General features: G+C 35.5%; 4 protein-coding genes and 1 long non-coding RNA gene across 10 annotated transcripts in view; 2 read left to right on the top strand and 3 right to left on the bottom strand.

Annotated features, from left to right (window-relative positions):
* The window catches only part of Nmnat (nicotinamide mononucleotide adenylyltransferase), a 36,347-nt gene extending 29,748 nt beyond the window's left edge, over window positions 1-6,599 (bottom strand). The window contains exons 1-5 of one of the 4 annotated variants that reach the window (XM_034323739.2): window positions 6,213-6,548; window positions 5,514-5,923; window positions 5,340-5,441; window positions 5,104-5,270; window positions 3,938-4,295 (exon numbers count right to left, since the gene is read on the bottom strand). In XM_034323739.2, coding sequence (XP_034179630.2) covers window positions 3,938-4,295; window positions 5,104-5,270; window positions 5,340-5,441; window positions 5,514-5,923; window positions 6,213-6,531 — 1,356 coding nt within the window. In that variant the 5' untranslated portion in view covers window positions 6,532-6,548. Of the gene's footprint in view, window positions 1-294; window positions 4,296-5,103; window positions 5,271-5,339; window positions 5,442-5,513; window positions 5,924-6,212 lie in introns of those variants that run through there. The other 3 variants (XM_034323736.2, XM_076690908.1, XM_034323741.2) reach the window with 3 other exon arrangements.
* A 7,985-nt stretch (window positions 6,600-14,584) lies between these two features.
* LOC143305862 (uncharacterized) lies at window positions 14,585-15,751 on the bottom strand. The gene is made up of 3 exons (XR_013063081.1): window positions 15,621-15,751; window positions 15,230-15,397; window positions 14,585-14,628 (listed from the first exon to the last, which is right to left on the bottom strand). It is a non-coding gene; the product is annotated as an uncharacterized LOC143305862 (long non-coding RNA).
* A 95-nt stretch (window positions 15,752-15,846) lies between these two features.
* spn-F (C2H2-type zinc binding domain-containing protein spindle-F) lies at window positions 15,847-18,648 on the top strand. Of its 3 annotated transcripts, none has more exons than XM_076691022.1 (7): window positions 15,847-16,194; window positions 16,282-16,521; window positions 16,597-16,879; window positions 16,964-17,231; window positions 17,318-17,409; window positions 17,520-17,667; window positions 17,738-18,648. In XM_076691022.1, exons 3-7 carry the CDS (start codon window positions 16,649-16,651, stop codon window positions 18,034-18,036), a joined length of 1,038 nt encoding a protein of 345 aa, XP_076547137.1. In that variant the 5' UTR covers window positions 15,847-16,194; window positions 16,282-16,521; window positions 16,597-16,648; the 3' UTR covers window positions 18,037-18,648. The 3 variants fall into 3 exon arrangements, with proteins under 3 accessions (XP_076547137.1, XP_076547136.1, XP_076547135.1); XM_076691021.1 differs by having other exon boundaries at window positions 17,493-17,667; XM_076691020.1 differs by having other exon boundaries at window positions 17,478-17,667.
* On the bottom strand, window positions 18,641-19,915 carry mRpL32 (mitochondrial ribosomal protein L32). Its single transcript, XM_034323887.2, has 4 exons — window positions 19,781-19,915; window positions 19,338-19,586; window positions 19,114-19,256; window positions 18,641-18,873 (listed from the first exon to the last, which is right to left on the bottom strand). The coding sequence occupies exons 1-4, from the start codon at window positions 19,869-19,871 to the stop codon at window positions 18,733-18,735; spliced, it is 624 nt and encodes a 207-aa protein (XP_034179778.1). The 5' UTR covers window positions 19,872-19,915; the 3' UTR covers window positions 18,641-18,732.
* A 385-nt stretch (window positions 19,916-20,300) lies between these two features.
* Window positions 20,301-24,929, top strand: part of qless (decaprenyl diphosphate synthase subunit 1 qless) — a 29,848-nt gene continuing 25,219 nt past the window's right edge. Inside the window, exon 1 of the mRNA XM_034323880.2 lies at window positions 20,301-20,492. Coding sequence (XP_034179771.1) covers window positions 20,337-20,492 — 156 coding nt within the window. The 5' untranslated portion in view covers window positions 20,301-20,336. The remainder of the gene's footprint in view (window positions 20,493-24,929) is intronic.

Below are 24,929 nucleotides of genomic sequence, written 5' to 3'. Positions count from 1 at the left end.
AAGTATGGAAAATAATCAACACTTTCGCCAGTCTATTGGTTAACAAAAAACACAAGTGGCATAAGGGGGTGTGTTACAAATAAAAATAAAAAATAGAATAGTTCGCAAAATGATTTCCACGATGCTCGCCGACAGTGGTTCACCAAGAGGCACGATTGCTGAGGCAGAATAATATAATTGATTAGGCACTATCAAACACAGGTACGCCTAAGAAGCTCAGCCATAACTCCAAATAATAATATTACCCTTTCCATTGCACCTAAGCATTACAATTTCATCGAATCAATTTGAGCAATATCTTTAAAAAAAAAAATCTAGATAAAAGAAAAAGAAAAGATAAACTATTTCATCACAGTTAGATGCAGTGGAGGTTCACCGTGGGAACAATGATTCGCCATAAGGATTTCTCAAGCGAAATTCATGACAAAGAGAAAGAGAAAGGCGCATGACACCGTGCAATAGGATACAAAGATACAAAAAGGAAAGACAAATCGAACCGTGATTGTATTTCGTGATAAAATTACGTTTTCTTATTGTTACACTGGAAAATGAAAAATGAAAAATCGGTCTTAGACCCCCATCCCAAAAAATCGACCACCTGGAATTTTTTATTTTCCATTGTAAAAATAATAAAACGTCCCTTCTCGCGGAACGGTTCAAGTGACAATGTCAAGGAACATTTTCCCCGTCAATTCCGGATGAAATTCTTCAAAAATGAATACTGATCATCCACGCGAACATATACACCGATATGCCGTTCGTAGGAGTAAAAAACACGATCTACAAAGGTATCAAAAAACAATTGGCACGTATCTCAATGAAACATCGTTTTGGCAGACACAATTGGAGAGACATTTCTTTGTCGGCGATTACACACAAGAGAAAAGCGGGTTAATCCTTGGAAGCGACAATTCTCGCCGATCGATGTATCGTAGCCCATCGTATCGTTATCACTTATCGGAGTACTTCGTACAATAACCTTTTTTTTTTAATAATTAATCGAAACGATTCATTTCGTAATAATATTGACACGTAATTTGTAGGATTGTCTCGATGATCTGCTGTTTGAGGTGCGTAAAAATTTCTCTTTTTTTTTTCTCATCAATGCACTCGATGGTTAATTACATCAATCAGCAGAGGATTCTTTTAGATCAGTTCGTTCGTTAATTTTCTTCTAAAAAGAAATTCGCAAAGGCCTGCGGTTCTTGTGTACAGATATCATTTTTTTTCTTTTTTAACTCTTTTCTATCCACGACGATCAACGTGCGTTAACAATACGCCTTCGAGATCTCTCTTCGAGTTTATACTCTTCAAAGAAGACTCTTCGGCGTGAACGATTTTGTAATTAAATAGAATCTGTGATTAGGATTTATCTTGGCGTTGATTTCCCTCAGGAAAATAACCTGTTTTCCTGAGTATAAATATATATTGTATATTAATATATAGATACGTATTTCTTCTAGAGCTATTGTATAACGTGAAAAATCTGGTGTCCCTCGAAGAGGACTGGTTAGCGGTCAGAATTATCACAAGATAGTCGATAAGCCTGCATTCTATGGTTCGCAGGTGACCTAACACGACGTTTCCAAACTAGACTGTGTCACGATAGAATAATATACGTATGTAATAATAAATGAGCGGTTTTCTTCGATTACAGAACTGTCTCCTTCTCGCTGATGATCTTGATACCGTGTTTAGTCAGTATCATCTTCACAGTTTCGTTGTCTCTTGCCTGCAATTTCTCCCTGTGATCGTCGAAATCCAATATATCCTCTCTGTCCAGATTCTCAACCAACGAATCCAGATTATCCGTAGACGAATCTACGTATCGCACATTGTCCGCGGATCTCTGCAATGACTTACACCTCCTAGAGTTCCTCGAGGCACGTATGTTGTCTGCAGATGCGATCAGCTTGCTGTTCTTGGACCTAAGAACCTTGTCGTTGCTCCTAGAAGACACCTTTGCTAATTGAAGATTATCAACGGAAGAGTAACGTCTCTTATCCTGAGAAACATTCGTTGGATCTTCGATCGGTTTCTTCCTCAACAGAGAACCCTTTCGATTCATCCGTCTGGTACCGCTGGACAAGATAGCTATTTCATCTTTCGGGATGAAATACTTGTCCCTCGGCTTTTTCTTCACGACAAACGAATCGGACACGTTGAAAGACTTCGATGGGTTATCTCGTTTTGGGTCGCTCGTGGAACCGGGACCGTTTTGGAAGCCGCAGTTCTCGATCTCGAAACAGTCCTCCTCTAACGACAGGTTGGTCACTGTTGTATCGGCGATTCTGGAAGCGTCTTTTGGAAGACTCCTGGTGGAAGACTCGAGCAGCCTTGTCTCTCGTTCGGGATTGAAAGTGGCGCATATCTCGCTGCATATCTCGCAGACTTCGCACAATTGATCGCAGTCGTTCTTTCTATCCAGGGCATCGGTGGACTCCTGCAGGTTCCAGGAGCTGCAGATATCGCACTCGGTCGAGTCCTCGTCGGCTATGGAGCTGCAGTTCGAACGAAGGGTGTAAAAATTGTCGTGAGTGGGACTGGAGATTCCCTCCTCCGTTCTCAAGGACATCTCGTTGACGTAACAACAAACGGAACAGAACTCGTCGACCTGCATGTCCAGCTCGTTGGTCGTAATGAGTTGGGACGTGCTGTCGGCCTTGGAAGGATCCTCGTACACCTCCTGCATCTTCTTGATGGATTCATAACTCTTCGACTTCTTTGAGAACATCTCCTCGGTTCTTGATCTTCTTCTAGACACGGTCCTCGAATCGTTGGACGCTATCACCGAATCGAGACTTCCTTTGAGAGTCGCGTCGTATCGTCTCATCTTCTTCGATTTCTCATCGCTGATCGTCGTGGATTCGCGAATCTCTCCGGTCACCTTCGACCGGGATCTCCCATCCCTTCTGGGACTCCTCGTTCTCGAGGAAGACTTGGATACCGTCTTGTAAAACGTCTGTTCAGACTGGCAAGAGTCTCCGCTCTTCTTCTCTATGCTATCATCCTCGAGTCTCTCCTCGCTCTCGTACACCCGCAGCTGGCCGTTTTTCGTCTTTCTAGGACTCTTTCTAGCGTTCACCACAGACTTCACGTATTTACCATCGATCTCGAGACTCACGTCCCGTTTCGAGGATGAGATCATCAAATCGTCCGAACCTTCTTTAGTATTCTCCGAGAAGTCCTCGGTTATTTCTTGTATCTTAACAGTACTCTCGTCGCTGAGGGATGAAGGTACAGGCGATTGCACCAGAACGCTTAGCTTATCGATACTACCATCCGATTCACCCTTGTATATCGTGATCTCACCCTTACCCTGTACCCCGCTATCCTCCACGATCAACGACCCGCCCTCTTTTTCAAACGGATTGTGGATCATCGCGCTAACTAACACTAACACCTGTGTATTGGAACATCGAACGGTATCGTTGGGAAAGCTATCTTGATCGATATCCTTGATGCTTTCCCTTCGATCAACCAGTTCGTCCTTACGGATCATTTTCATCACCGATCGATCATCGTTCGAACGTTCTCTTTCTAACAGAAGATTTTCCTGGTTCTCGTCTTCGGCTGTGTCATCCAGCCCGTATCGCGTAAGCTTGTAATCCTCTTTGTCTACACTGAAATCGGACAAGGCGCACTCGTGTCGTCCGCTGTTATCAACATTAGACGCGATGGAAACAACCGAAGACGAAAGCAAAGATTTCTTATCTCGTTCCTTGTCTTTAATTAATTCTAAATCATCGATATCGTTCTCGAGAGACGTTCGAACTTTGTTCTCGCTAGACTTAACGCTATCAACGTCGACGAACGATTTAGCCTCGTGTTTCGACGAGGTGGCGACACGGTTAGGATATATCTCCTCCAGCTGACTAGATCGAGGCTGGACCCTGACGACCTTCCTGATCTTTCTATCATCGTCAACGAAACCTACCTCGTCGAGGATCTGCGACTCGCCGGTTTCGGTGGCGATGATCTGTTTCGCGAGACCTGGATACGCGGCCTTCGCGGTCGTTATGTGTTTCCCGTTACCGTTCTCCGCCACGAGGGCGTTTATGAATTTCTCGCGTGCCTCCTCGAGGCCGACGTGACGCGAGGCGACGCACGCGACGCTCGTCGCATTCTGGATATTCTTACGGAGAACCGTGTCAGGCACATCGATGGATATAATTTCGATCGGACTCGGGGATTCCATTGTTACGTCGCTAGGCGACGGCGTTAGAAAGGTGCTTTGATACTTCGAATCAATGGTCAAGTAATTATTCGCGTTTGGCGAGGTCAGTTCCAACTTACTTCAGTGTCCAAGTGGGATTGGCAGCGTGAAAAACAAAACTTTATGTTTTATATGGTCACAGTTATTAACATTTTTCGTTAGAAGACCGATTCAAGTACGAAGATCCGGAGAAAATTTTTATTTCCTTCGATTAAAAGAAAGGCCCTTCCAAGCGGAGTGTATACACCTTCATCCGTGAATCGGTATTCTTATAAAGTAATGAAATAAAGCTATCTTGTAAACTTAATCTAGTTTAAGATACATAAAATATAGTTATTGAAATTTATTGGCAATTACAGTATAAGGGAATTGGTTCTAAACTTGATTTACATGTGTAAATGGAAGACTTAGACTAGATTAATATACTGCTGTATATTGTTTGTACATGATCTATTAACTCTTTCAATGCTCAATAAAGAATATCAAATATTTCTTTTCTAAATGATTTTATAAAAGTTTCGAATATACAAAAGCTTTTATATACAATTTTTATTCTAAAATTACCCTGTTCATCTCAAATTATATTATCGATCCTCTTTAAATATGTTTGTCCAAAACATCGATATTGAGTGATGAAAGGGTTAAATTTGGAATATAAAATATACAACCGCGTTACTTTGTGCAATAATTTTACAACATCTTAGATGCATCAATTCTGTACACTCTACACTCACCAACTACGTGGAATACGAATGCTATAAAAATATACAATTCTCGTACAAAATACTTAAAAATAAATTTCTGTTCAAATCTACTGGAAGATGTGCTATTAAGTCCCCACTATTTACCATTGATCTATCAATTCAACTAAATTATGTTAAACTCACATTGCTGAGGACGACGTCTTTGCATCGTAAATCCCGTGTTTGTAAACATAATCGATCACAGCATCTTGTAGGAGATATCTGACACTCTCACCTCTCTTAAGTGCCCTTCTTATTCTAGTTGAGCTAACTTCGTTTGGAATCCATTCAGTTACTATGTATATATTGTGCTGTAATCAATGACAAAATTTACAATACATAGACAACAATATAACAAAATTTATTGAACAAGTAACTACCATATGTTTGGAAAGAATATCTGAATCGTATATAAATTTATTAGGATTAGATCCCTCTCTGGTAATAACTACAAGACCATGTTCTCCAACAATTGCATCAATCTGTAACAACAAACTTTGTATTTAACACATCTATATGTTAATCAAAATAAACACAACATAAGATTAACTTACATCCTCTTCAGCCCAGAGATCATAAGTTCCAAAACTTTCTAACAAATCAGCTCCACACAATAGTTTAATTTGAATGGGTGTACGATCTAGACTGTTCTTCACATTTTCAGGTATCCATTCCATATCTTCTGGTGATATATTATGTTTAATATTGTTTGCATCATATAACACTGAATTAAGTAGGTTCTGATGGTGTTGTAAACTTAGTCTAGTCTTTGTCCAACCATTCTGTCTGGTCTCCCATGAGCTAAGTCTAATCCAATCGCTGTTCTGTAAGGCTAGTCTCAACATAGCACATCTGTGTGTTGCACTTGCAAGCTCTTTCTTAGCATATGCATCGTGTACTGGTGATATAACTCCACCAACCACAATATGGGTTCCCATTCTGTGTAAATGATCCCTGGCTATCTCTGTAAATTTCATGAAAGAGGTAAATTTCAAAATAAACAATATATAGAATAAATATGATTTCATGAAAATTTCATCATTTAATGCGAACATATTTCGACTTTTATCGATATATTAGTCAATGACATCAACCTCATCGATTACAAGGTGTTATCTTAACATCGTTCACTTTTGTGTAAATAATCCACGAGCGTGATTATTACAAAACTAAACTTGTTATACGCCTATATGAAAGCATTTTCTATTTACGTAAAGACTGGATATTGATTATAAGTAGTGATATATATGTACCAAACATTCTTAAATGCATATTGGTTGGAGGGTTATAACTGCCACAAGACATAAGAATAACACGCGTTGGTGCCATTTTTTCTCCGTTTATCTCGCCGCATGTGATGACAGCAGTTTCACTGAACTGCTCAAACTTTCTTCTCGAATGCTTGTACAAATAAAATGCAAAACATTTAATATGATGCGTAATAATACGACATAAATCGTTAGATGACACACAATAATCAACCACACTACACGAACTACACAGTGACTGACGTTTCAGCCATATTTGAAGCGATGCGACTACAGTATTCAATTGAGAATTTGTTCTCAGCATAATTGTAATAGCTGCTAATAATTTTCTAACTTTTATACATTACATATTATTCTTGTGGAATAATAATGAATTAACTAACTATTAAGGTTAATTATGAATTTATAAATGATATTCAATTGTTCGTTTGAAATATGACGGAAGTTAGCCACTGTGATCTTTAAGGTGATGCATCGGTAAAACAGGGCGTGTTTGATCGAAAATTAAGCTGAACAGAAACTGATTTAAACGCCATCTGAATTATTGCATCCAACTAATGGCATGCTATACTACGTTACCTTTCGCAAATCCCTAAATGACACATGTATGCTATATGTATAAGTACTTACATAATTAAACAACACTGGCTATGCATTCATTATTATTAATTTTCTTTCCGTCAAATTGTATTTGCAATGTGGTACACTTCAGAATCTCAAAGGCATAGTTCCTAAAAAAATATAACAGAGATTAAATAGAAGAAAAAACCATAAATCCCGCAGCCAATTCGCTCGTATTATTTGCTGCATAATTAATAAGTGTACCATTAAAATAATGATGCAATTATTAATAATCCATCAAATAATAACGATTTCCCAGGTCTCACCGCGTGGAGGTTGCTGCGGGTGGAGACCCGCCCTACCTCATCCCATCCACCCTCCATTTATGCAAATTTTTAGTTTTATTCAATAACATCATCCTCTTGGTGCACATTTGCAAAACGTTTCGACTGTTGTGCAAACGAACAGCAAAAGGAGCATTGTTTTTATTCATTACCTACCTATCTACTTATCTATACATATATTTACGTAGATTTTTGCATTTTATTCCTATCGCAACATTTTTTAATTTTGATTTTGATTACAGATCTGTAATTAATAAATATGCAATTGTACATTTGTCCTACATACTTATACTACTAAAAACAGCTACTTATACGAGCGCTCGTAATTATATTAAAAATTCGCTTAAATCTAACGCTTCCTAATTAAACACTGCATTGTTTGACGATTATATCTTAATGACTATGTACATAAATAAGTCCAATGAATTTGTTGATTTTGTTGTCCTCACAAGAATACTTCCTGAAATAAAACTGAAAAGGATTAAACATAATTTAAGAAAATAATGAGGCTGTAGCCTTATTCATAAATTTACAACCTGCCTGAAACAAACAGAAAAGGATTAAATACAATTTTTGAAAATAGTACGGTTCAAATATTACCACTTATGAGAATCGTTTCTCCTTTTCAATCATTTTCACCTTGTTTTACTTAATTTGATACATTGAATTCCATTTATGGACGCTAGATTTTATAATACATTTCTTCCAGTCGATTATCCGATATTATTATTTCATACTTCCTATAAAGATATTTCTCTGTAACAGAAACTGATTAATTGAATCCAGATAAAGACAAAAAAAATTAGTAGCTGGAAAGAAGATACATTAGTAACAATAAAATTTGATAAAAGTCAGAGTGGTTGTTAATAACTCAAAATCAATTTCATACAAAATATGAATTTAAAGCAAACTTCAGTACCAAAATAAAGAGAAAAAAATTCAGAAAAATATATATTTGAGTTAAGTGATTTGAGTTAAGAACATTAATTATTTCATCTTATTGTATTTAATATTCGTTCATTTCGCGACAAATAGCACACAATATTTTAATTGAAACAACTGTCTTTTACTGCAATATATAGTACGTACAACCACGACTCTACTCGACTTTATTGCATTATATTATTCAATACACCTTTCAATGCAAATTTATTGTAAATGGAAAAACTGAAAAGAAACTCACGAATGGACTTTGCTTTTGAGGAAAAGAATTTGAAAACTTATAAAAGCAATTTAATTAGCTTCTCCGTAAGCTTAAAACATAACATCGCGATCAAAAATTAAAACTAAAAACTCGAACAACAATTATCCACTACTTTTGTTTAAATAAAGTAGAATTAAAATTTAATAAGCTATCACGAATGAACAAATATTCCTTGAAATAATTTATCAACAATCATCACAAAATAAAATGAACATTCATTTTAAATAAAACTTTAAATAAAGTTCTATTTAAAACTTTATTGTATTTAATAATACTCTAAAAACATGAAACTCATATATTATTTAACAGTATTTTCAACAACCGAATGCTCAAAATTTTCAAAATTAAAAAAAGGGAAGAAAAAAGAATGGGGGCGTGGTAGTGGGAGGGAGGGTACAGGGGAACCTGAAAAGAAAAGTTTGACTGCCCATAAGAGCAATCCCTAAGCAAACCCTATAAAACAAACCGAAATCACACGCAACACTAATTTTAAAATTGCAAACATTCTGAACTATGACAAAACATCGGCTGGCAACGAAGGGTCTCACGCCCCCTAGACTTACGCCAGACGCTACATACCACCCACCCCGCCTGGACGTCGTAACGCCAGGACAGAGTGCACCCCTTCGCTAAGAGCGCTACCCGCCCGTCCAACACGTTGCATCCAACGGTGTCAGATTGACGGACGCCCATAGTATAGACAAAAGGACTGCAGTTTACAATATGGAACATACGGATATGCGCCATATTCTAAAGCTGCGCCTGCAAAGGCCTAGTAATGCATGGGTATATCTCCCAGAGATGGTGTTCACGGTCTTAGGCCGCGGAATCCTTGACTAGCAATGGATTCCCACCGAATGTGAGTCATAGTTACTTCCACTAATTTAATAAATGCAAAAAAGTAAAAAATTTAATAACAATCGCGAATTCATTCGCAACACTAATTTCATTAATTATATAATATGTACAAAAGCGTACGCGTGAAGGCTGCTCCATTATACGCAACACTAAGCTGAAAAAAAGAAAAAAAGAGAAAACGCGAACTGTAACGCAACACTACTCATATCTACCGAATTTTGTAAGACGCAACACTAATCTAAAAAAGGGGTACAGCCAATCCAAGGCTGTACCACGACAGCTGGTCCATAGCTGCCTTATGGACCATGGCAACTCCACTGGATCGTTTTGGGGCATTTCTAATGCAAAACGCGAATATTCATTACCGCAACACTAATTAGCAGGGAACTCTATATATAAACTAATGCAAAGCAATCGCGTATTTATAAGTCGCAACACTGGGAAACAATCGCGCTAATGTCTATCGCAACACTATCTTTAACAGACATGCAATTAAAATGCAGAAAAGGGGATTCTCAAACCGTGAATTTTTTACTCGCAACACTAATTTTATTAATTATATAATATGTACAAAAGTGTACGCGTGAAGGCTGCTCCATTATACGCAACACTAAGCTGAAAAAAAGAAAAAAAGAGAAAACGCGAACTGTAACGCAACACTACTCAAATCTACCGAATTTTGTAAGACGCAACACTAATCTAAAAAGGGGGTACAGCCAATCCAAGGCTGTATCATGGCAGCTGGTCCATAGTTGCCTTATGGACCATGGCAACTCCACTGGATCGTTTTTGGGCATTTCATCATATATCGCAACTCTAATACAAAACGCGAATATTCATTACCGCAACACTAATTAGCAGGGAACTCTATAAACTAATGCAAAGCAATCGCGTATTTATAAGTCGCAACACTGGGAAACAATCGCGCTAATATCATTCGCAACGCTATCTTTAACAGACATGCAATTAAAATGCAAAAAAGGGGGATTCTCAAACCGTGAATTTTTTACTCGCAACACTAAAGCAATCAACATTAAAAAGCAAAACTCTCAAAAATCTTAAAGCAATCAACATTGAAAAGTTAAATTCTATTTTAAAGCAATGCAAGAAAGATACGCGATATTTAAAGTTCGCAACACTAAATGAAAATCGCGATAATCATGCATACGCAACATTAAATTGAACCGTGATCGATATTCATTCGCAACACTAAATTGAATCGTGGTCGATATTCGCAACACTAAATTAAAAACGCGATTTGCCCAAAATCATGGGGGTCACGAGCCCCCTCTTCTCCTGAAATTACAAAACTACAACTACAGGCGAGCACAGTGACAAAGTAGTAACGATAATGATTTCCCATCCTTTTTTGCAAAAGGATGCAAAATCATTAGTAGTTCCCCTCTTGAAAGACAGTTTGTCGGGGCGCTTCGGCATATAGCCTTTTCTTTCTTCGGGCGGTCCACCCACCTGAAACTTATATCTAAAGCTCGAGACTTGCAAAATTCGCAAAACAAAAAAAAAACAATCAACAAAAAAGAAAAATCGCGAAACTCTAATTGACACGTGGACGAAAAAGGACTTTATATAAGTCGTTGTTCGTGCACACGTGCCATGCTCGAGCAGAACTTGTGCGTTTCGTACCATCGCGATCGCGTATGACGACTTCTGAAGTCGCCAAAAATTTGAAAAATTGTACAGATAGAATCGAAGGCGAACGGCATACTCCGTTCGTATCGATTGGATCGTCAATTCTTCAAATATATTCCAGGTACAGGTTGATCACGCGAAATCGCGCCTACCCGACCAAGAGACTGTGACAACCTGTCCCGGCCCTACCTATTTACAATCTATCACACACACCAGAAGGTATACTACCTACCTACCTAACGCTATATTTAAAAAAGGCAAAATCACATTCTCACAAAAATTCATTCCACGCCCCCCATACACTCCACCCGGGCGCAGAGCCTAAACTAGGGAGAACGTCCCGGGACGCCTCCGTCACCCGAGTTTCATCTCACATCACACTCTACGGTACGTACCATTTTTCACTGAAATCGTCTGGCAAGGCTAGCAATCATTGCGTATAATGATAATTATAAAATTTAATTAACTACTTTGATATAGAATATTTCATAATAATGGTAATAATCATGGTAATAGTAATGGCAATGTAGTAATAGTAATGGTAATAATACTATTTGGTTTGTACGTTCATTGTACATCTTATTCAATAAAATATTATTTCAAATTAAAAGTTAAATGAAAAAGTTATTAAACCGACGCAATCCCACAGCCTAAAAACACACACACCATATGTGGAAATTACGTCGTGCACGATATACTAACACAATGCCAGCCGCTTATTAATTATTATTCTTATGATCTAGGTCATCGTGCCCATTGCCTCTACCCATCCAAGTAGCGCCTGGGCACGTGAATGGGCTTTGGCAATAAACACGGAAGGGGTTAAACCTGAAAATCCTGATCTAAAAACATGATTAGTACATAAACATCGAACGGGCTAATATTTCACTATTTTAATAAAAGTGACTCGACTTTGTAAATATAAAGTTTTAAGAATAAATACAGAAAAGCAAAATAGAGCAACTATGACGCAAACATGGTGCACTGCTAATATCAGCTGGCAACGAGGGGTCTCACGCCCCCTAGACTTACGCCAGACGCTACATACCACCCACCCCGCCTGGACGTCGTAACGCCAGGACAGAGTGCACCCCTTCGCTAAGAGCGCTACCCGCCCGTCCAACACGTTGCATCCAACGGTGTCAGATTGACGGACGCCCATAGTATAGACAAAAGGACTACAGTTTAGAATATGGTAACATATTTTCATATGTTCCGTATTCTAAAGCTGCGCCTGCAAAGGCCTAGTAATGCATGGGTATATCTCCCAGAGATGGTGTTCACGGTCTTATGCCGCGGAATCCTTGTAACTAATTTGATTAATTAAATAATAAAAAGGATTGAGTTTAAAAACCAAAAGGATTCCCACCGAATACTAGTCAGTGCATCGTCATATTTACTCTCGCAATACTAATTTAATAAAGGCAAAACTCTAATAAAAAGGAATTTAATGTCAAAATTGAATGTGATATTTTATTAAAAGCAAAATGACTAATTAAGAATTCTTTATAACGAAAAAAGAATTTATTATGATAATTAATGAAAAATTAAAACATCCTCGGGCGACTCCCTCCTCAGAGTAACTTTTCAAGAATACGCAAAATGTGTTGAAATAGATCACTCTGACTTGGAAATCTACCCGTCACGAATTGTCTTCTTGCACATAAATTGTTCAATTTTACATGAACGTGTAAATAAGCTAAACTTCGCTATAGAAACTTTACTAGTTGTACAAAATTCTCATACTATATGTGAATTTACAATCTACAAAATGTGATTAAATTTATGTAAAAGTATCATTAATATGTATATCCAGTATACATATTATATAATATTATCAATATTATGTCGATTTAAATCGTATTTGACTTCTTCATTATAGAAAAACTAAATAAAATTATTTCAGTATTAAAGTATTTCATATTCCAAGTTTCATTATAAAATTGTAACATTTAAAAGCATTCATATATTTCATAAATATGTATTGGAATATGTGGAATAGAAATGACATTTAAACGCGAAGTGCAAGAAAACCTGGCCTGAACTAAATGAAATGAACACAATAAAAATGTTACTACTCATGGGTATAAGCATACCCATGGTCACTATGCTCGCCAACCAAGTATACAACCGGTGACCCGTGTCGATTCGGACCATTCGTCCTACGACATGATTGGGCACCGGAGGAACCATAAAACATGCGACTCACCGTTCGCAGATATACTCTTCTTCCAACAGTCAAGTAGAAGGATGCTCAGCAACCAGGTAGAAGGCTGCACAACAACTAGGTAGCAGGTTGGCTCATAGAAGAAGACGGAAGTCCTGAAGGAAATTATCGGCCCAGTCATCAGGGTGTTCAGGAACTCGGCAACATTTAGAAATTCATCTGTAACAGAACAAAAAAGAATTATGGTTAATTATGAAAATTATCAACCTTTATTCTTATAAAATTATAGATGAATTTGAATTTTATAAAATATTAGCAATTAAAAAGAATTCTCAATTATCAAGTGTCGAAATTGTAAATTATTCTATTTGAATTAAAATTAATTAAATAAAATAATAAGATACTTACACTCTTTCCTTATGGAGCAACGCCCAAGACTCCTCTTCAGTGATGCTCTGACTCTAATACCGGATATATCGAGAAATTGAAACAAAAAAATTAAAAATAAAAATAAAAATATAAAGTACTAATAACGCGACCGTGAATAATTTTCGGCGAACAAATGTAGAGACTCTACCTTCGCGGTGTAAAAAGAAAAATCAGAGCCGCGATGCTCTAGAAAATATTTTATAATGCGCAGCAAACACTGACTCTACTTTCGCGTGATTCCCAATTGTACAAACGCAACTCTATTCAGGGTCAGTTCACCCTTGAAAAAATCAAAACATTGGAACTACGTTCGTACAAACACTGACTCTACCGACCGCCTTGCGCGCGGCCACAACAATTCCTGAAAGAAAAGATTAGTAAGGTTGGGGATGGGTGGAAATAAATAAAACCACACAAACATTCTTCTTATTGAACATTCCTTAAGAAAATACTGTTATGTGTAAATGGAAATATCAACGAACACGAATATTATTGAAGTTGAATATTGATCCTAGATTATCTCGTAATAACGAAATGTATTAAATAATTGTTGATAATTATTCCAATGAATATTACAAGGATAAAAAATCATTGTTAAATACATATAATAAACTATTTTATTAAAGCAGTGGATTTTTGTTGTTAAGATTGTAAGCATATTTAATTTATAAATTATCTAATTCCTTTCAATAAGCAAAATCCAATAATTAATCATGCTTAAACAGCATGTGATTTAAAAACGTAATTCTATTTTAATTTAAGCTTGCATCGAAAACTGGATATTATAATATAATTACTACGATTTAACAAAAATAGATTGTTTAAAATAATTAATAATTACAGAGGAGAAGCAATCATTTGCAGTAGGATACGAATTATTTCAATTTTGTTCTAGTTTAAAACAAATGTATTAAAATACTGGACGAAATTATTTAATAAAATGAAAAATTAATTATTCTTTTTCTATGAATTGGTTAAAGAAAAAAAATGTCTCTAATTTTTTCTCTCTTGACTTTGGTAGCAAGTAATTATCAAAAATGCTTACTCAATTAACAACAACTCAATAAAAAACAAGTAATAATAAATGTTAATAATTGATTAGAATAAATTAAAACAATAAATTCTTACGAAATTCTATTTCAAACCCATATTAGGTGTCACGGCGTCCTTTCAATATCCATCAAATATCTGTAACAAATAAGAAATACCAATTTATGTCAATAAAAATTAATCAACAATAATAAAATTATTACTAATAAACGATCGAACTATAATTTACGCAAAATATTTTAATAGGTAGAATGCGCACCTACTACTTATGCGGAAGGATGCTCTGAACACGTCTTGTCACTTCGACGTTCGCGAGAGAAATGGCGAAACCTTCCTTCTTGCCGAAGACCGATCAGCACCGTTCGGTATTATTCGGTAATGTTCGTCCCCAGCCGAACCGAAGCCGGTAGACGAACAAATCGCATAATATTACGATGCTCAAGAAAGAACGTTATTAAGTATCAAACAGTAAATTGTGTGAAAGAATATTAAAAACGTTCAATATTGGTTAGGAAATTAACGATATAAAAGGGAAAGTAGTTCAGATTCTGCTGTTCCAACCTCATTATGAAATCGCGGCAAGAGCACAAATTTTCAACTCTTGTATTTTTGAAGAAAATGCCGAATTAATGTCAAAGATCAAGAATCTAGACTTCTCTTCGATGGTTTTTTCTGTTTTTTGTACTTTTAACACCCGATCGGCAATTTAATTTAATATTTGAGGATAATTTAATCTTACCTGTTGCAGACACGTGCCAAACAGACGAAGCTTCGAAGAGGACTGTTGCACTCCACCACACTCCGCGCAACGCACCCTTTAACGATGAATCTGATTGGTCCAAATAGAAGGACGCCATAATGGATGACCAATCACAGGCATTGGTAGAAACTTCGAATTGCTTTGAAACTTTAACATTAAAAGCATGGAAAGATTCGTTGAAAATTATCAACGCCATATTGAAATATGATCAAGATTACTTTTTTCACTTTAAAGCACCGAAATATAAGAAAAAAGATAGAAAAATACATAAGATATTAATGGTATTTAATAAATTATCACCATAAAAGCAGAATAAATGAGAAATATGTTATTTTAATTCGACAAAATAGAGTATAAATTTTCAGCTTACGCATTTCTGAAGACAATGTGGAAATGATATCAGAAATCATGACTCCGGACTCCTCTTCAAATTTGTCTTCCGGTTTTTGTACTTTTGATACCTAATACACTATTTAATATAATATTTTAATACTATTTAAGACGACGCCAAGCGTCAAAACCGCTTCACATACACGAGCTGCGAATGATCGTGCGGTCGAGCTCAGAAAACGAATGAACTGCGCCCTACAGAAAAAATGAGGAACTAAATTTGTGGTCTATTTGATCTTTTTGACGTCTTTCGCGAATGAATAATGAACGAAACCGTAGTTCTCACTATTTTTCTAAACGAAAGCTTGTACATCATCTCCAAAGTGCTCGTTTTGTTCTATCCGACCCAAAGAATGTTGTTCTGGTGTCCATTTGGACATACGATTTCTTTGCAATCTGTTTAGTAGGGTCGACGTAATTTGAGAATACGTTTCTGGGGATTTTTCTGGGACTGATTGTCAAAATTATTTTCATTGAAAAATAGATTTTCGAAAACAAGTATGCTTCTTTTCTACCTGCGGTTGCATCAAAAAGCAAGTGCATAATGCTAAATAGTAATTATGGACTATAAATTTTGTCGAATGTTATGATGCGCTTTGTTGACAAGGGGAATCACCATTTAATTTATTAATTATTTTTAGATCTATTGTTGCTAAGTAATACTGATGTGTATCATTATTTTTTACGTATCTCTAATAGTTACAAACGTCAAAATCTGTGCACGATTAGTAGCAAAACGTATAATAATTTGAAAATGTTCTGATTTAAATATGTAACATTTTAACCTAATTTGAACATCTTGATGTAACAATTGTTAACCTGATTATCAACCACAGATTTTCTTTGTAATTTATATCGAATGTTTTTTCATCAGTATGCAGGTAAATAATATTATCTTCTATGTTGTACAGCTTTTATGTCTTTTGCATAAAATAATAAAAATATAACAATTTTAGTGACTATCAAGTTATGAAATTGTGTTTTTACTTTTGCTAATTATATTTTATTATGAATGACATGGAACAATCAGAGAATTCATATAATGAGAAATGTGGTTCATATTATGCCTTATTGGTTGCATTTAAAACAATGAATGAGCGTTGTCAACAGCTAGAAACAAGATTAGCCATAGTTGAAGAGGAAAACATGTGTTTAAGACTAGAATGTGGCAAAGATGAATCTGCAGCTATCACAAAAACTGCTGATAACAGTGAAAAAACTATTGTACAAACCTTGAAGGTTTGTATAATATGAATTTTGATATATGAAATATTGTTACTTTACATTTTATTATATTATATTTTAATATAGTCTGATTGACAGGAAAAGGTTGAAGAACTTACAAAACAGAAATCTCAACTGACTCATCAGATTTGTATGGTAGCAGCAGAAAATCGTCAATTATGGAACAGATTAACAAAATTGACAAGGACTAATAAATCTTTGGGAAACCAATTAAATAAAATCTCTGATACACTAAAACAACATTCTCCAGCACAACCATCAGAAATAGTATCATATAATTTTCGTGATGTTTCTAGCTCTGCTAAACAAGAGGATAATCAACAAAGTGCATTAAGTACAAGCAATGGTTTGTATTTCAGTGTAACATGTTTAGTGGATATACCAAATTATGTAGGTATATATGTATATAAAAATGTATACATGTTCATTCAGGTGAGAAAGAACAAAGTTTAGAAGAAATATCGCTTAGACTTATAAATAGCATTATGTTAGAAAAGTCTGATCTTGAACAACAATATGCAGAGGTAAACAAAAAATAAATAAGTTGAATTGTATAAATTATAATTACTCATGTTTGTAATTATTTGTATAGATGGTTGAATTACAGAATAGTACTGAATTAAATTTGCAACAGATTGGTTTCACATATCCAGAGGATTCTGATACAGAATTAGAATTATTAAAGCAACATGAAATGAGGCTGTCACAAATGAAAAATACCTTATTAACACAACAAACTAAGCTGAAAAGGGCACTACAAAATTTGAAGAAAAAAAAAGATGGTATAAATATAATTATCTAACGTTTAGTAAAATCGTTCTGAGGAAATTGATATTAAATCTTATTTTATAGGACTAACGTGTAATAATTGTCGCACCAATGCGAATAAAAAAATGTGTCAAGCGGGTACACAATTCGACTTGAATGAAAGTATTAAAGAACATGGCGCGACGCAAACCAGCCTTCAAAATCCGAGCCTCTCTGTAGATAAAAGTTCCAATTCAACAGATAATCCAGAACAAGACAATAAAATATGTCCTTTATGCGGATTGTTTTATGCGAAAACTACATCGTTTGCAGAATTTCATGAACACGTCTTAAGTCACTTTTGTAACGAAGTATCGGTAGAAGGTTTCGAAATTGTTCACTAATGTTTGACACGCGGGTTATGGTAACTGATAGTACCTTTAATTTCTTAACGATTTTATATATTATTTTAAAAGTAGAAAATAAATGTAAATACTTCGTACATTTTCTGAAATACGTTAATCTTAACAGGATTAGAAATGTTTTTTGATTATTGAATTTTATGAACTGTTGATCGAGAAAAGTTTTAATAGAAACTATTGTGTATAAAAATGCAATACAATGATTTATTATAAAAATAATGATAAATGTGATTGTTGTCAATTAGAGTTGTTAATTTCAGATAGTCGGCTACTCGTAAGATACCTCTGAATAGATGAAATTCATAAAATCCATGAAAACTCATAAAAATTTATTCTTATGTTACATTCCTTTATTTTTACACAATACAATATTCAATTATTTGTTAATTATTGGAACAAAGTTTTCGTTTTTTATTCAGAAATATTTTATGGGTACCCGAGTATTAAATCAACAGCACTATTATCAATATAGTACTTATTTTTATGTTCATGAATTACAAAGATCCAAAACAGATTTGTAATACTACGACGTGTTAGGCAAATGTAAAAATATCATCTCAATAAATGGAAGGTCAATACTTTTTTTAAAACTTCTCTTCAATATTTTTTCATTTATTTGGTTTCCTTAAATCTATTTGATATAAACAAAGTATCTTATAAATATACTATAATAATATTTCAGTTGTTCTTTATGTTTTCCAAAAATTGATTTTCGGATTTTTCGTCTACCGTTTCTGATGATTCTTCTGACAACGGCTGTAATAGATTCTGGCTAAACCATTCAGGCCTCTTTTTAGGTAATTCAACAATTCTTTGTTTCTATATGAAAGTATGATCATACATTAATAAAAATATGTATACCTGAGGTCACGAGAGTCTATAACTAAGCGTGCAGGTTGGAAGATGGTGGGGGAAAGCGATCCGCCAATCGCTTTCCACTTCCGCTGGAAGTATCACCAATCAGAGCGACAATGCGCAGAAAAGAACGAAAACTGGTCTTTTCGCAGTTATGGACTCTCGTGACATCAAGTATATATTGAAATGAATTAACTTCAGTACCTGCCAAAATTCATCTGACAATTTTTCTTTTTCTCCTTCATATAGCACTATAACATCTTTTTCTACCGGTTCCAATCCTAATGCATCTTGTATAGCTTTTTGCATTTCCTTTGTTTCTTTTTTTACTATCTCATAGCAATATCCTTTGAAAGTTTGAACAGTTTAGATGTATATATATAAACATAATAATGTAATAAAATAGTTATCTTATTCTTATACCATACCACACAGCAGACCAACGTCATGATGATGACCACATTTATTGCAAGTTAAAATAGTTTTAGGAACATGTGGCTTCCAAACTAATCCAGGAATACCATATCTTCTGCAAAGCCTCTTTTGTAAAGTCCGTCGTTTAGTTGGGACAGCCCATAGAAATGCATCATTCAAAATATCCTTTAATGATTGTCCAGGAAGGTTAGTAGGTTGTACTTGCTTTATAGCATGATTACATTCAAATGCATACAGGGTTCCTATATAATACGATATAAATGCAACATTAGATTATTTAATTATTTGCTTGACATTTAAAAATTCAAACATTTAAAAATGATTTTAATCCACAGTGAGTTTAAGAGGTTAATAACTACTTTATAAGCAGGTTTTTTAACCATGTGTTATTACACAATCGCACATGATCATAAAATGAAATATTGTTTTTTATTACCTGGCGGAAGGCCGCGGCCAAAAATAATATCAATTGCTTGATCAAACGTTTTAAATGCTTGAGATAACCTATTCCAAAGACTGCTCGCCATTTTTAAAAAGTACCATAGATTATTGTGACTAACATAGATTAAAATCGAGGTGAAATATTACAGTTAAAGGATAAAGGATAATCGTTTTTTTACAAATAATTTCATCGATAAAGATATATACCAAAATTATTTAAAAACATTTATTGTAATTGCTATGTAATATTTAACAACACAAAATAGATTTTGACTGATAAAATAGTATTTCAGATGTGTATTAAAAAGAGGTCGCTGATCAAATTATTAATATTGTTTCGAAAGTCTGTGAATACTTTTGAAATTCTTAGTGATCAAAGTTTTCTGTAATTTGTAAGTGCTGTGTTCGAATTAATGCCGCGTACTACCAGTATATTTACAAACGAGGAACGGAAAGGGAAATGTAGTGGGGAGTGGTTTTGTATATCGGAGGGGATTAAGGGAACTCGAAAGTCTACGAGTCGTGTGACTCGGCTCACTACAGTTTTCGCTATGGCGTGTATAGGGTCGAGTAGGCTCTGTGCTCGTGCAGAGAAATTGTGCCAGTTTGGACATTTCGCCCAATTACGGAGGAAAGTTTCAACAACATGTGTCAAGTCACGACCCAGAATCGAACATCCGACCAGTGCTTTGGTTCAACACTGTCAGGTATGTTAATTTTCCATTTTTCCATTGATACCGTGCGAATAAATGTTATCTACGAACAATATAGTTTTGGCGCTAAAATGACAAATTATGTCTACATCTACTCGGCACGAGTATTTTACCATACGCATAGAAATTCCCTTAGTTTCATTCATTTTTAATCAAATATTGCAAGTAGTCCGTGTGTTATCACTGACATAACCTAGTTTTCGTTCAAGTGTGAAACTGTTTTTGCGGTACTATATTTAACAGTTTTTATAGCTTGACTTGTTAATTTTTGAAGATGTTCATATGGAAGGGTATAAAATAAGAGGAAAAATGAAGAAAATATATGAAAAGAATAATTTTGGTCGATTGTGTAGATTTCGTACATTACATAATGTCTGAGAAAAAGTGTCGGTAAATTGTGCTTCTTCAATGTGAAATTGAACCTGATGTATTAATAAGTAAGTAGGTATTTCTCAGAGGTTTATTTTCATTTTTACATTTTAAACCTAAGCATACTAAATGAAAAGTATTACGTGGATAATATTATTAGATAAATTCATAAAACCACGTTTTTATCCGGTGGAGCTGTCAGCTGTTTCTAGCAGACGACTAAGTTGGCGTCTGCTACTAACGTAGTTCATGTTATAAACTATAAAACAACATTATATTAGAAATGGCAGTAGTTCTTAACAAAAATGCTATAAAAAAATATCTTTTGAATTATAATTCAGTATTCTTGTCACAAAATTGAACAATATTTCTTTAACTTCTTTTTAAACCGTGTATTGACTGTACTAGCGATGGATGGTCGTTGAACGCATGCGCAGTGTCGAATTTGAATTTACTCTGCACAGTGAGTGTAGACTAATTATCAAGAATTCTTAATTCTATCAAATTATTCATTGAAAACAAATAACGAAAATACTAGCAATGGATCATTAAATATAAAACAAGTAGCGGAATGTTCATTTCACACTAATAATTTCTAATTCCCCTTCAATTTCTAAACGGTTTGATGATCTCTAACGAAAGTTTTCCATAAATCGTTCCACGGACGGTAAAATGAATTGCACGACTTTCTCTGTTCGAAAGTGACACAGAGACAAGATTTTGAAATCTCTTTCGATAGCCTGCAGATCGAAGAACCAAGTTCGGCACATAAGTCGATGGTTAATCGTCTATACTTTATTACGCAAGTGTTAGGTAAACGACGGCTCGTCGGCTGAACGTTACACTCATGGGAGATTCTTTTTCTCTATTTCGTAGTAGGCTCGTTCAATATTAATCGAAATGAGTGGGAACCGGTCGTGAGTAGCACGGTACGAATTTCAAGTCCCGCTCCTCGTAAGTAGGCTAACTGGCCCGTGAGATATCCTTCTTCGAGCATGGTTAACCCATGGAATCCACGCTCTTGACTTTCTCGGCTTGTACAGCTGTACTCTGCGCGTACAAACCTCTGCTTTTACTTACTGCTTCTTCAACCGACTGAAAGTTCTACGTCTTCCTAAAGAAACAGAATATTTCTTATAATTTCCCTGAAATCATACATTATCGCATTCGTTCTATCGGTTAGGATTCAATATATAGACGGTAGCGTTCAATTTACAGGCGAGGTGAATACAAATGTAAGGTCATTAACACTGGGTTCAATTCGCGGATCCTGTTTCACCCGCGTCACTCTCCATATCTTGCGTACAATAAGGGAGATTTCCTTCATTGACGCACGCTGATTTTGCTTTTGACATTCCGTTCTCGTGAACGTTGCACGTGTGTACGCACGCAGAGGAATGCATGAATTGTTTTACAATGCGATTGTTGATAAATTACTGCGCACTGCATTCGATGAGCTAGCCCATAAATTAACATGGAAAATCCCTGCCAGCCTTTTTCAATCGATCTGCCTAATTTCATTTTAAGGATCATCAGAGGATCATTAGTAGGAGGCGGTAGATGTTGGGTCTATAATATGAAGTTCAATGATGGCTATTGAAACGATAGAGATATGTAGCTCTGATAAAAATAAAGGAGGTGTTAAGACTCCCTGCTGTTTCACCTTTATCAAAACCATATCCAGCTACTAGTTTTTGACGTTTTATTACATATCCATCTGCAGAGATAATATACACTTGTTTTTCATGGTTACGTCTATTACATTTTACGGTCTTGAATACTTTCCCCGCTGGTAATTGTCTTCCTTTGCTCGGCACGAGGTGTCCCTGATGATATTCACAAATCCTCCTTCGACCATGGTACTTTTGCGTGAGATGACCTTTGGTTGCTTTTATAGAAGCGCGAAGCTTTTCTGATGGATCGTTAACCTTTGTGCGCTGTGAATTTCATAATCAGATTTTGTTTCACGGTTCGATAATTTGTTTTTTTCAATGTACCAAGTAAGCTATTTGAAATCTAATCAAAATTAAACTCTCAAAGGAAAAACATATTTCAATCGACGGAACAAACACCTGTGTACTTAATTCGAACAGTTTCCACTCAGGAGTTCGAAAGGAACCGCGTTACAATTAGTCAATCGCCGGCGATTTAAGATAAAATTGTTGCGATGTGGGAGAACCGGTCCAGTGTATCCGATTTTCTTGGCCACTTTTCAAACCGACACTTGCGAAAAGTTGCATTACGTTGAAATTAGTGGCACACGAGGATATTGCGCAGAGTAAGCGGAGATTTTCCACGTACCGTAACTATAACACTCGTACGATTGCTCAATAAAGATTAATTATCATTCCACGAATCGGTCAGTTGGGAACGAAATTTTGTTTGAAATAGACTATAGGAGAAGGGGAATATTTTTTAAATAAAATACGCTCCTGGTTGGAACACTTAAGATAGAGGGAGATTCCCCTTCTTCAAGTACGATCACTGATTCTCTGTTTCCGTCGACACAAAAAAAGAGTCCGGTTAAACGAGTGGAAAGAACGGTCAGGAATCACTTGGAGACACGGTTGAGACCTACATTCTATAGATTTATATTCCTGCATGACGATCGATCGGTCCGATCGCCTATCGCCGACTAAATGATCGACGTGCATCGCGTATGATGATGATTTCGTAAAAAACAGCGAAACGTTGCGAGAATACTGTCTCTATCTGTTAGAAGATCGCGTTTCATAGTTACATCGCGGTTGCACAGAAAAATTTCGAATTTTGTTACTATGGTTCTAAACACGAGGCGAAAGGAAATAGCGTTAGAGAAATATGATTCTGCGTACGGCTGGTCGGGAAAAATTTCATTCGCTCGCGTGTTACGGTTTGCGCGGATTGAGTAATAGATTAGAGAAGCTCTTGGGATTTCTCTATTTAAATTACAAAAGAATTAATTTAACACTTAAAGGACCGCATCTCAGCATTGAAAAACAAGAAATCTCGCGAACGATCGTTTAAATGTTAATAATTAAATTTCAATATTTTCAGCTTCGAGGAAATAACAGTGATATATAAAAAAAAATGAATATTTAATAATTCATATCGATGGTGGATTACTTTTTCCCCAACACCATTTATGTAACTCGAGCCTCGTTGTAAAAAGTTCACGGCAACGCGCATAACGGTGTAAAGTATAAAATGTAAGTCATCGAATTAGGTCCAGATCCGAGTGTTTTACACCGTTTAACGCACCTTTCGCTCGTTGTTTTTGCACGAGCAGAGAGAAGCGGAATAGGCGGTGTTGAGATCAACGTCCACCGCTCGTCTAGGTGAGCGAGTAACATCTGCGATGACTTGGACTTAGGTAACAGAGACGATTTTCTGTGATAGTGGGTCGTCAAAGTGCACGTTATCTGTGCTCCTTTCTGCGAAGGTAGTCGTGACTTTTTCCACCAGACTTCGTACAGGTGAAACGGTAATTCAGCTTGGAATCAGCAATCCCTAGAACAACTGTAAACTTTTGCTATAATATTTTTTAATGATTAGCCTTCAATTTGTATTTATTCCTCTTAATTTTGTAATTTGAGTAACATTTCTGATCTGTTTGCTATTAACATACTTCGATCGCAATCTTGTTCTTTGCTTTTGAAAGTAAGCATTCGCTGGGAACAGAATTTACACACCATACTAGATATAAATTAGATTGAAATTTATTTTTAATAACAGTGGGTATTTATCAGAGCAAGAAAATATAAAACGAATACTATATATTTATTAAATAAATGTTTATTATATTCTTTAGTACATTTAATGTTGCTGGAAGAGATATCGTAAAGTCGATTAAACGAGAAACCTGTTTCCAAGCAAACACGTTCCACGAGTTACTTGAAGCAGACACCCAAAAACGAAAATTAAGACTCTGATTAATTAAAGTACTATGAATAAATTCTAAACTTGACCCTTCGATTTAGAAATATTGTGGTAGTCTTTCGTTAAGAGTATAATTTAACGATTAAAAGAAATTTTGTAACAGTAGTTGCACAACATCCTCTCGCTCAGAAAATTATTTTCTTA

Source organism: Osmia lignaria, chromosome 11 (assembly GCF_051020975.1).
Source record: "Osmia lignaria lignaria isolate PbOS001 chromosome 11, iyOsmLign1, whole genome shotgun sequence".
Classification (NCBI taxonomy): domain Eukaryota; kingdom Metazoa; phylum Arthropoda; class Insecta; order Hymenoptera; family Megachilidae; genus Osmia; species Osmia lignaria.
The sequence above is the reverse complement of the archived record's forward strand: the minus strand, read 5'-3'. Positions and strand labels throughout refer to the sequence as shown.